Here is a 12,485-nt window from a genome sequence, read left to right on the forward strand (position 1 = left end):
TACCACACACATATGATGATGGTTAAAACTTAAAAAATAAGGACTATTTTCCGTCTTTCATTTATTCATATTAAAACAAATTAAATTGTACCGTTATCTTGATTTAATTATTCTTAAATTCTACTAAAAGTTACATATTGGCCCGTATGGAATTTTATTATTTTATTATTGTATTTTTTCCTTAAGTTCTGAAGTACGTAGTTTTTAAATATCTTAACTTTAAAGGAAATTTTATTACGACCTTTATTTTCGTTAACATTTTAAAATTACATTTCTGAATTTCATTTCATTTCATTTCATTTCATTTATTAATAAAATCATTAGCACAATAAGATCAAAAGAATGATCTTTTATAGCGCAACAAAAAATTCATAACAGCACATACATATAACTAAAACAGCAAAAATTACTTAAGGCTAAATAAAAGTAACATAATATAATTAACAGAGTAGTATTTTTAAGTGAGTTCTACAATTCCAGGACATATACTTAAAATAAGACTTAATTAAACAAGTACATAGAGAGCACATCACAGGGACTGAAGTGAAGCTAACGGAAATATGCATACAGAACATTTTTAGAGTTGCTTTTGTTTAAACTACTGCGAATATGGGATGGAATAGAGTTCCAGATGCGGATAGCATTGACAAAGAATAGCCGTGCAGAGCTGAGATAATTGTAGGTAGGAACAGTCAAGTCCTTTACTCGAGTGGATTTGGGGAACATTAATTTTTCATATAGATATTTGGGTGCCTTATCTGTCATGAGACGAAAAAGGAATACACAATTTCTAGCTTTAAGATATTCAGAAATTTCGCAGCCAAGTAGGCGCGTTCTCCAAGCGGAAATATGTTCATATCTTGCTAGCCCAAACACATAGCGCGTGATCTGGTTAAATACTACATCTATTTTGTGAGCTGATTGGGAATCTAACCTGCTGTAGACTACCTCAGAATAACAGATAATTGGCATTATAAGTTGGATTGCGAGTTTACGTCTGATTTCTATCGGTGTAAATGGAGCAGACATTCGTAAATTCCTTAAAGTATTATAGACTTTGCCTACAGTTGAATTCACATGGTCAATGCAGGTAAGGCCTGTGTTGATAATAAACCCAAGGTTAGTTACTTTTGACACAAATTTAATTGGTTTGCCACCAATGTGTAACGATGGAATAGTTGCTAGGTTAAGACGTTTCTTACAAATAGGTAAAACAAAACACTTGTCACAATTAAGACAAAGACCATTTAACTGTGCCCAGGACCTTATAGACATCAGTTCCCTGTTGAAGCTTGCGCACAAATTAGCTGAGTCCTCCAGAGGACCTGACATGTAGAGCTGGACAACGTCCGCATAGGCATGCATGTTGGCGTGCATAGAAGTCCGAAATATATCATTAACAAACAAACTAAATAGTAGTGGTCCTAAGATTGACCCTTGTGGGACACCCGTGAACAAAGGCCTTTGTTCAGATATTTGAGATCCAACCTTGACACGCTGAGACCTCTCTTTCAGATAGCTACGCATCAGTTTTACTGCTGACTCTCTAAACCCAAAGTAGTTTTTTAATTTAAAGCACAGTAGTTCATGGCTAACTGAATCAAAGGCTTTAGAGAAGTCCAGCAAGCATAGTAGTGTTAAGTGGTTCTTGTCGAACAGTATTCTAATGTCATCAAGTATCTTTACCATTGCAGTAGAGCAGCTGTGATGGGGTCTGAATCCAGATTGAAATGGGGATATAAGGTTGAATTTACCGATGTGGGAAGAGATTTGTTCAGATAACAAAGATTCGAAAACTTTAGACAAGGCTGGTAGTATGCTGATGGGTCGGAAATCACTAGGGCTGGATGCGGATTTATTTTTGGCTACAGGAAGCACAGTAGCAATCTTCCAGGCATCGGGAAAACAGGACGTGGTGAGACTATGGTTTATTATGTGTGTCAAGGTTGGCAAAATAATCGGTAAGATTACCTTCACAAATCTAATCGGAATGCCGTCCTCCCCGATTGCGTTGGACCTGATCTTAAAAACAGATTTCACCACATCAATCTCGCTCACAGCAATGAACTCAAACTTTTCGCCAGCAAAAGAGACCGGACAGGAGGCTACAGAGTTGGTCGTAAGGGGACAAGATGAAGGCGGAGAAGCAAAGGCAACGCTAAGCGTTTCAGGACTCAACGAGCATTCTGATTTCTCACTGGCATGGACGCGGAGTGTTCTCAGATTTCGCCACAATACATTATTAGGCAGTGAGGGATCCAGCTTATTCATAAAGAATTTTTTCTTTTCACGTCTTATAACCGAGGTAGCTTCATTCCTTATTGTTTTGAAAGCACTCCAGTTCTCATCTGTCGGGTTCCTTTTCCATATGTTATAATATTTATTGCGTTTTTTAATCACTGATAGGACCACACCATTAAACCAACGGCAGGAAGAAGACCTGTCACAGGTTCGGGTAGGGACATGAGTGAGGAGCGAATTTAATATATTTTCGTTTAGGAAACGGAGCTTCTCATTGACCGTGCTGAGACCCCAGCAAACAGACCAATCGATCTGCAAGAGGCTACTGAAAAGGTTGTTGACATCTAAGGAACGGTAGTCAAAGAAGTTAAATACATAGGTATTGTCGTCATAGTGATCAAGTTTAACGTCAAAAGAACAAAATATCAAGTCATGATCAGATATAAAAGATATTTGGTCAAATTTCAAAACAATAGAAGGATCAGATACAGCAAAGTAATCTAATAAGCTGGGACAGCAATTGCTACCATATCTTGTGGGCACCGACAAATTAACCATAGACAACCCAACACAGGAGATATCATCTATTAAACGAGCACTGGTAGAATCAGGACATAACAGGTTCACATTAAAATCACCACAAAGAATTATATGGTCATAATCTACAGAAACAGTGGACAGAAAATTAAAAAAGTCACATAGGCTGAAATACTTATAGGGATTATACACACAAGACAATAGGATTTTGGACGAGGGGCTAGACATTTCGACAGACAGGTACTCCACGCAACTTCTTTCTGAATGTGACTGCGAAACCTGTTTGGTTTTTAGGTGCTTTTTGCAGTAAATAGCAACTCCACCACCTTTTCTATCTACCCTATCAGAACGAAACAACTTATAACCATTAATATCATAATGGACACTGCTTACATTGTACCTGAACCACGTCTCAGATACACATATAACATCGACTGGAGACAATTCAAAAGTGTTCCTTACTATATCCATTTTCTCAGAATTAAGACTGCGCGCATTAAAATGAACAATGTTCAAACCCGTTTGTTGACCGCACTTGATGTTCACCATTGCACGACTACAATTGTCAATGTTAGCCGTTTTGCTGCTGGGTACAACCATGATATTTTACGCGTATAAACAAAAGCAACTTTAAAGCATAAGGGATAACAATATTAAGAACAAACAAACATAAACTGAGATGTGCCAACTTTACAACAATGAATACATAACAGAGGGAACATAAAAACAAAATCTTATACCTAACGAAAGCGCGCTAAATCATCTTCGCAGGTTAATTTGATAGCGGGGCTATTTTTGTCTTTTTCATTTCTTACGTGCACCTCGCCTCGCATTGTGTATACCGATACCAGCTTACCCTCTCTGCGTAGCTTGATAGCCTCTTGTAGTAAGCGCCTTTTCTCTTGAGTGAGACTCTCAAATATGTGGAAAATTCCATCCATTCCAATGGAGCTTAATGACACTGCAGATCTAACTCGCCTGCGATACTCCCCAAAAGCGCGAAGGGTGCGATTGCGATCATGCGGGGAGTGAAATTTAACGACAATCACGCCGTTGCGGTTGGCAGTGGGGCGCGTTCGGAAGATGTCGCGAATTTGTGGAGACATGAAATCGATGGAGAGACAAATCTGGTTAAATATGCTCTTTAGGTTCTCCCCATCCGCATAAGGCACACCAAACACAACAGCATCAGCAGAAATATCAGGAGTAGGTTTTTGTTGTAGTGCACTAGAAACTTGCTGTTGTAGGTAGGCAATATCGCTTTCAGCCTTCTTCATATTAGCTTCCATCAAAGTTAAGCGCGTAGTCGTCTCGGCCACTTTCTCAGTAAACATAGCTATCTCATCATCTATTCGCTTTGTTAATTTGTTCTCCAGCTCTGACAATTTCTGAGAGACATTCTCAACTAGCGGCAGCAGATTGTCCGTTTGTTGCTGTATTTTCACTTCGAGTTGCTTTAGTTTTGCAAAGACAGCAATAAGGGTGATGTCTTCATCCAGCTTTACCACTTTAGCAGCAGGGGACTCCTGTCCCCGCAGGGGACGTTTGTTCGCTGCAGAAGAGGTCGATGCACGAACAGACATAGCGAAAACAAAAAAACTTCTTAGGGCACTTTATAATTATTATTATTTTTATTCCCAGAAAAGGTCAAGGCTTCAATCAGGGTAGCGAAATATCACCAGCACTCTCAAATATGTGTGTATGCGGAAAACGGATTGTTTATTTGTTTGTATGAATGCGCGAAAGCGATTTGTTTATGTGTTCAATATGAAAATCCAAGAGCAAAGAAAAACACGTCTGCACAGCACGACAAACAATGTATAATAATTTTGGCAGGCGCAAAGTTTGTTTACTCTAAGATAGATTATTTTGTTATTAAAAAGAAGTTGACAATCTTTGCGAGCCGAAACGCGAGATTCCAAAATAGCTATAGTTATATTATAAAATAATTATGCGTTTAAATTGTTAGACCAAAGTGCATTATCTTAGCCATCCGAGGCACTGCTCCAATAATCAGTTGGATATATACAGTATATATTTTACCAAAAATTTACTTAAAGAATCACAATTATTGGAAATTATTGCTTAAATTTTCCAATGAATTTGAAACGAAAAGTCAAAGCAACAGCGAAACAAAGAAACAGTTACTACGTTTGTAAGTAAGCTATTTGCAAATAAAAATGATTTGCGAATACCTAACTAACTGTTTATTCGATGGTGAAAAATTCTTTTTTAATATTGCCTGATAATAAAAAGGCAATAATATGACCATCGAAAATGAAAATAAAATTAAATATGGCAACGTTTTGATTATTAAAAGGCAAAAGATGACCATCGAAAATGAAAATAAACCTAAGAATGGCGACGTCTTTCGCTTATTTGCAAATAGTACCACTTATCAATACTTATTTGCGTGATTTAGTTATTTGCAAATAAAAAAATAACTCAGCGTTTATACAGCAAAGTTTACCATTTTGCAAATTGTTATTTGCAAATAATACGTTCGAATAAACGTAGTAAGTGAGTGATATCTACACATATTTTTTTCACAAAATTGTCTGCTCCATTTTTTGTTCCATTTTCCCAAAAATGAAATTGGAATGAATAGAGTAGGCATTACTGTAACGCTGGTATGCCGAAATTGCCAAAATTACAACAACCACCCTCTAAGTGACAACACATTATTATTTCACCATGATTATTAGCCGATTTTGTCAAGAGGGAGCGAGAAAACTGTTTTCTGAGCAAACCTTTTATTATTGAATCATGATTTTAACTTACGTAGCTTTGAGTTAAACAATTTATTGTGATCCGATGCTGCTGTATGCGTTATCTTCCTTCTTGTATTGCTTATAATCAGGGAACGGATTTTTAGGACCTAAAAACCTATAAAAAAGGTAAAATAAAATAACGAAATAGGCTGAAAAAGGCAAAATAAAATAGTAAAAAAGGCAGGAAAAGGCACTAGGTGTTGCAAACAAGGTAAAAAAAGGCAAAACAAAATAGCGAAAAAGGCAGGAAAAGGCACTATGTATTGCAAAAAAAGCAAAATAAGGCACTAAAAAAAGACAGAAAATACGAAGAACAATAAAAAAATACATTTATTTTAGAAATGTTTATATTACAAGTAAAAAGAGAAAAACTATGAACTAGTTTCATTATAAATATGAAATATTTGTACTTTGAATCTTTGACCATTTTATCCTTTCGAGTTTCTAACTCATAAAACTTTAATCTGTATAGTTGTAGTAACATTGAACCACAAGATGCATTTTGAAGTTTTCTGGCAGCATTTTCATTCGATTTTCGCGAAGAAAAGCCTTGAATGTACTAAATGTGCGCTCGACGTAAGTTGATACAAGTGGAGCCCAATTTAAATATGGAACGTTTGAAATGTTCATATTATCAGGAATAAAGGCGTTTTCCTCACCCTTTATAATTTTATCCACACCCCTTATTGTCTCCAAGCCTTCGTTAGCTGAGAAAACGGCTTTGAATTTTTCCAACACCAATTTGGCAAGAGGTCTCTGCGCTTCTATAAGCCGCATGGGCAACGTGTATATTTTTTAATCTTAAAAAAAAATTGTAAATGCTATAATCACTTTTTTAAAGGTAGAAAAGGCAAAAAAAGCAAATATCTTAAAAAAGGCAAAAAAAAGGCAAATATCTTAAAAAAGGCAAAAAAGGGCAACATCAAGTGTGTATACATGGAATCAGGGAAAGCAAAATCGTGGACATTCTTAATCGAATATACTCTATCTCTTTAGCAGAAAAAAAGGCAATTTTCATAAAATCCGTTCCCTGCTTATAATTAAATCTTCCATGCATTTTTCGAGTAGAATTGTGTTTTGGCTTACATTGTATGAATCGACGAAACTTAAGTTTTTATCGATCAGCATCCTGTTGAATTCAGCCTGATTATAGTGGAAATATTCGATTACTTTGTGATTGGTTTTTATTACATTTTCCAGTGTGGGCTTTTTTAGAGTTTTCAATTTTGACACTTAGATTGTATATGTTTGTTAAGACGTAGTCAATCAACGTTCCCAAATTTCTTGTTATTCTAGTGTTCTCATTTACTTTCTGCATAAGACCGTTATCGTGTATTATTTTCTATAACTCGCGTTTATAAAAACTGTTTTTGGACCAGTCAATATTAAAATCACCAGCTATTATAACATCTTTATTTGTTTCCATTATTGTTTCCAGTTTATTACTAAAAATGTTGCAAAACTCACGCTCAGAGCTATTAGGCGATCTATATACTCCCATAACATACAATTCATTACTGTGTACCATGCATTTTATCGTCAACAACCAGGCCTTCAAGTCGCTCACTAAACAGTCTATTATATTAGTTCTAATTTCCTTACGCGTATATATAGATAGAGATAGATAGATAATTAATAGAGGCATGCACTGCGACCAGCAGGTCTATTGTGCCCTCAACCATTTACAGTACCTCGTCTAATCCTAGAGAGCCCAAAAATTTGAGGAGATCCCCAGGGATTAGCGATTGTATTGCTTCGTTACTTGGCCAGTAGTGGCCCAGGTACCTCTCCCGTCTTCTCGCGACCGCCACGCATTCGCTAAGCAGGTGCACGGGAGTCTCCTCAGTCACGTCGCAGAAACGACATAGGTCGTTTGACCAAATCCCTAGCTTGTGTAGGTGGCCTCTCAGTCTGCAGTGACCCGTCAGAAAACCTGTTATAATCCTTAGTTTTCCTTTGGATAGATTGATAATTGCCCTGTACCTCGTAAGGTTGTAGCCTCCCAGTAGGTGTTTTGCTTGACGTAAACCTGTAGTGTTACGCCAGTGTTGATTCCTTTGTCTGTTCCTTTCTTTCCTGAGCTCCTCCTTGATTGTACTAGGTCCAATCGCTGGGAAGGGCTCAGGCCCTATAGGCGACGAGGCGGCCGCCATTCTAGCTAGTCGGTCCGCTTCCTCGTTGCCCGCAACTCCTATGTGTCCTGGTACCCAAGTTAATTGGATTTCGTTGTGCTCCGCCAGGCTGTTTAGCCTATCTATGCACTCAAGAACCAAGGACGACTTGACCTCAAATGCTGAGAGGGCCTTGAGGGCCGCCTGGCTGTCGCTCAATATAAAAATTCTCTCGTTACGGTAATTCCTACGTAGGTTAACCTTTGCACACAGACTGATGGCATAGACCTCCGCCTGGAAGATACTCGGGTATGCCCCCATAGGTACCGAGAGCTGTAGCCTCGGCCCGTAGACGCCAGCCCCAATGCCTTCCGGAGTCGTCGAGCCGTCTGTATACCATTGCAACGAGCTCGATTGGCTCAGCCTCTCCATGAGAGAGGTGCTCCAGGTCGCCTTGGTGCAAAGCTCTATTTTGAAATTCCTGTCAAAGTTAACCACCTTAGGCCTGTCGTATCTGGGGAGTAAAGCTAGCGGAACTTGGGAGCCTAGCTTTTCTCTGTTCCTTAATGATATGGTTTTGCCCCTGCCAAAGCCTTCCCTCGCGAAAATTAGTAGAGTTCGCTTTGCAGCCTGTTCTATGGTAAGGTGCAGCGGCTCGAGCTCGAGAATCACCTCAAGCGCTGCCGTCGGACATGTGCGCACTGCTACATAGGTGACTATTGATCTAACTATCATGTTATACATCCATCTCAGAATCCTGGGACTACAGCCCCAGGTCTTCCCTGCCAGGCGTTTGCATACCATTAGTGCCCTCGTAGCTTTGGAAGTGACCGCGTCAACATGTGCCTTCCACAGAAGTTTAGAATCCAGGGTTAGTCCCTGGTATTTAACTTCGGTGGCGACGTTGATGGCGACCCCATTCAAAGAAATGTTCCTCATGCCTGGAAGCGTATATATAAGTACGCCGCCAGTTCTTCGGGAGTTTGAAACACGATTAAAGTTTTTAAAGCTTTTTAATTTTATTTCACTAGACTCTACGTCTTCAGTTACATGTGTTTCTGCCAAATTATAATATCATATTGACACTCTTCTATAATGTTTTCTAATTCAGCTTTATTATTTATAGATCCTTGTATATTCGCGTAAAATAGTCTTATTGACTTTGATTGCTAGTAACCTTTTCTTCTCTTACTTTCCAGTTTTTGCACATAAATAGGACAACTTTTGCTAAATGTCACATGATTGATGTCCAGATCGAGGTTTAGCCTTTCATTTGCACAATTTATGCATATTTTGATTACTTTACAAATACACTCCTTTGATCTATGTTTTCCTAAGCATTTTACACATATTTGTTCACTTTTACATGCAGCAGCCTTATGGTCAAGTCCTCTGCATTTAAAACATTGTTGTACATCAAGGCCATCAAACACTTTACATTTCTCCCATCCTATATTTAGTCTGCAGCGATAACTTTTGGAAATTATTCCGGATCTACTTCAATTACTGGATTGTAATACATCATATCCAGTTTTTTTGTTTCATATTGCTTAATTACTTTTATATTTGCTTTCTCAATAAACTTATTTTGTTTTTTTAACAGTTTAATTATTTTCTCGTCCGTATGTTAGTTAGTTAGTTGGTTGGGTAAGGCACGACCGCTACGTATATTGTGCCCCTAGCTCATCACAACACCTCAACCAGCCCCAGAGTGTCTATAATAGACCCCGGGGACTGTGAGTGTATGTGCTCCTCTCTTGGCCAGACGTGCCCTATGCTCCTATACCTCCTGCGCGCAACGGCCTCACACTCCATAAGAAGGTTTAGGGGAGTTTCCCTGGCCGCATCGCAGAAGCGAAACAGGTCGCTGGACCAGATACCTAGTTTGTACAAGTGCCCTCTGAGCCTACAGAGCCCAGTCAAAAATCCTGCAATAACTCTCATTTTATCCTTTGGAAGATTCATGAGTAGCCTGTATCTTATCAGATTGTAACCTCCTAATATGCTTTTAGCCTGACGTTGACCCATAGTGCCACGCCAGTGCAGTTAACTCAGTTTGCAATTGTCCCTTCAGAGCATATCCTTTATGGTACTGTGTCCCACTGCCAGAAGGGGCTCAGGTCCTATCGGGGTCGAGGAAGCGGCTAATCTGGCCAGATGATCAGCCTCCTCATTTCCTGCAACCCCCATGTGCCCAGGTACCCACATTATTTGGATATCATTAACCTCCGCCAGAGCATTAATCCTCGACCCATCCAAAACCAAGGAGGACTTGATCTCGAATGATGAGAGAGCCATAAGTGCCGCCTGACTATCACTTAGTATAAGTATCATTTCATTCCTATAGTTCCTGCTAATGTTAATCTCTGCGCACATACTGAAGGCAGAGACCTCCGCTTAAAAGATGCTTGGGAAGGTTCCCAGGGGCACCGAAAGCTTCAGCCTGGGGCCGTACACGCCTGCTCCAATCCCCGCAGGTGTTTTGGAGCCGTCAGTGTACCACTGTATTGTGCTCGCCTGTATGTGCCTTTCCATAATAGAGGTACACCAGGTCGCCTTGCTATAAATGTAGGTCCTGAAATTCCTTTTAAAGACAACCTGTCTGTTGATATCGTCCCTGGGAAACAAAGCTAGGGGCAGCTGGGTACCTAGCTTGTCCCTGTTCCTAGATGATAACACCTTGCCTTTGCCGAATCCCTCCCTCGCAAAGTTAAGGAGGTTCGCTTTGCAACCTGTTCAACTGAGAGATTACCTCCAGCGCTGCCGTCGGGCATAGGCGCATTGCTCCCGTAATGCTCGTCGTCGATATCCGAGAGCCGCGCGTCGCCCTCGCTACCTCTATCGAGTTCGAGCCTGCCAATGTCCGCTAGAACCCCTTGTGGAGCGCACGTAGTCGAGGGCACTTTGCCCTGAACTCACCGGAGCTGGTGCCTGTGTCGGTTCTATTTGCTGGTTGGCTAGTACATGTGCCGGTTCTGTCAGCAGGTTGACTGGCAGGGCCGTGGTCGACTCGGTCGCTGGGGCAGCAGTGGAGTCAGTTGCCGCGTCAACACACATGTCTTGCGACTCTGACTCCTTGCTGCCTGTCGTCTTTTGCCGCCACGGCCTCATCGTGACGTAGCTGTACCGGGAGTTCACATTAAATCCAGCCCTCTTTATGCTGACGTCCGACGCCTCGTCGATACCCAGCTTAATCCTGACACCGTTGTTTTCCGCGCCGCACGACACCACCTTCCACGCAGCCGTTTGGACACCCTCGTTCTGGGCCTGAATGAGCCCCAGCACATACTCAGCCGACTTCTTGGCGCATCTAGGGAGGAACACCGAGATAGTGTGCACCGGCGGGATGTCCTCCCCCCTTTTGGTGCATAGCCCGGGTCCCATCCACGCCTCAATAACCGGTGCCTTTTCTGCCAGCCAGGCTGCAGTTCGCTCATCCTTGCAGTCCACAAGGAGAATGCCTGACCTGAAATACACCCCACAAAACACCATAGGGTGCTTCCACCCTTTTAGGACCTCATCCATAATCGCATCCTGGAGTGTGGTAGGTCCTCAGGGCATAGGGCAGCTGCAGGGTAATCACAGGGCAGCACAGCCGCCTGGATGCTTTTAAGAGCATCAGAATAGCTGGGCTGCCGAGTGGTTCCTTCCTGAGGCCGACCCTGGCCCACAGACCCCTGTAGACCCCCAGACTCTGACTGAGGGGGTGTAGGACCCCGCTGCCGTTTGGGGGACGGTGGCTCAGGTGGTGCGACCTGTAAGCTGGTTCGCTTTGCTAGACCTGTGGATGGTGCTGTTAGGGTACCTTTGGGTTTCCCGCTTCTCTGCCATTGGGCGGGCGCGGGTCTCTGCTGCTGTTTCCCGCTTCGCTGCTTTTCAGCAGGCGCGGGTAGTTCACCTGTGTTGCTACTCAGCTGCTTACCAGCGGTTGCAGCTCTGTTGCCTCCGCGCTTGCGCTCTTCGCGCTCATGTTCCTCACGCTCCACCTCCTGCCATACTTCCGCCATAGTGCGGGCTTCATTCGCAGATTTCCCCTGCTGAAGGTACCGAAGATACCACTTGACTCCCGATCCACCAAGACCAGCTGGATGGTGGTCATCAAGGGCTCCCGGTTGACCGGAGGGGGGTTGTGGAGGAGGTCTACACCTACGACTACGCTTCTTATTCTCCTGTACCTGCCACCCTGACTACTGTGACGCTGAGGAGGTCCGACTGGGAGACCTACGGTGCCTACTGCTGGAACGGTGCCTGCTGCTGGAGCGATGCCTGCTCTCTGAACGACACCGGCCTCTGGGCCGGCATTGACTCTCGGAGCGGTCACGACTCCCGGAGCGACGCCGATCTTCAGTCCGATGCCTGCTTGCAGAGCGATGTCTGTCCTTCGGGAGTAATGCTTCTGCTCCCTTGAGGCGTTCCGAACGATGCTGCGCCTGATCCACGCCGCCCTTGCTGGTGCTTGGCTTCTCTTCTTCTCTGGCGTGTTCAATGAAACCTCTTTCTCGGCCAGGCTCTCAAGGAAGCTACCCCTGCGCCTGGTGCCCTTACCCCTGCCCAGCATGTTACTGCCGTGCGTGGCCGTTGCTGTTTTTTGTGCTGTTGTTGCTGTTTTCGCAGCAGTTGCTGCAGTAGTTGCTGTTGACGCTGTTGCTACTGTTGTAGCGATAGTTGCAGTTGTGGCTATTGCTGTTGTTGTAGCTGTCGTTGTCGCTGTTTTCGCGATTGTTTTCGCGCTTGCTTTACTGTTTTTTTGTTGTTGTTTTTGGGTTTTTTTTTTTTTGTTATAACGGGTGATTTTTTAAGAGCTTGATAACTTTTTTGCAAAATT

At 42.2% G+C, this 12,485-nt stretch overlaps 2 protein-coding genes across 5 annotated transcripts in view; both read left to right on the forward strand.

The window, feature by feature from the left end:
• The window catches only part of LOC118749841, a 28,943-nt gene extending 19,760 nt beyond the window's left edge, over positions 1-9,183 (forward strand). Inside the window, exons 4-5 of one of the 4 annotated variants that reach the window (XR_004994294.1) lie at positions 1,695-1,915; positions 2,034-4,375. Coding sequence is in view for 3 of the 4 variants with exons in the window: in XM_036484620.1 (XP_036340513.1) it covers positions 8,860-8,925 (66 nt within the window). In the remaining variant the exon portion in view is untranslated. Of the gene's footprint in view, positions 1-1,694; positions 4,376-8,859 lie in introns of those variants that run through there. The other 3 variants (XM_036484620.1, XM_036484622.1, XM_036484621.1) reach the window with 3 other exon arrangements.
• On the forward strand, positions 1,731-4,375 carry LOC118749840. The gene is made up of 2 exons (XM_036484619.1): positions 1,731-2,305; positions 2,407-4,375. The coding sequence occupies exons 1-2, from the start codon at positions 1,757-1,759 to the stop codon at positions 2,482-2,484; spliced, it is 627 nt and encodes a 208-aa protein (XP_036340512.1). The 5' UTR covers positions 1,731-1,756; the 3' UTR covers positions 2,485-4,375.
• Positions 9,184-12,485: the final 3,302 nt, after the last annotated feature.

This window comes from Rhagoletis pomonella, unplaced genomic scaffold (genome assembly GCF_013731165.1).
Source record: "Rhagoletis pomonella isolate Grant_MI unplaced genomic scaffold, Rhpom_1.0 Rhpom_scaffold_00065, whole genome shotgun sequence".
Lineage (NCBI taxonomy): Eukaryota > Metazoa > Arthropoda > Insecta > Diptera > Tephritidae > Rhagoletis > Rhagoletis pomonella.

Excerpts from the sequence above, each read along its gene's own strand:
- LOC118749840 (XM_036484619.1), top strand. The coding sequence starts at position 1,757 with ATGTGGGAAGAGATTTGTTCAGATAACAAAGATTCGAAAACTTTAGAC. Across the intron at positions 2,306-2,406 it reads TTTCACGTCTTATAACCGAG|GACCACACCATTAAACCAAC; the intron begins GTAGCTTCATTC and ends AATCACTGATAG.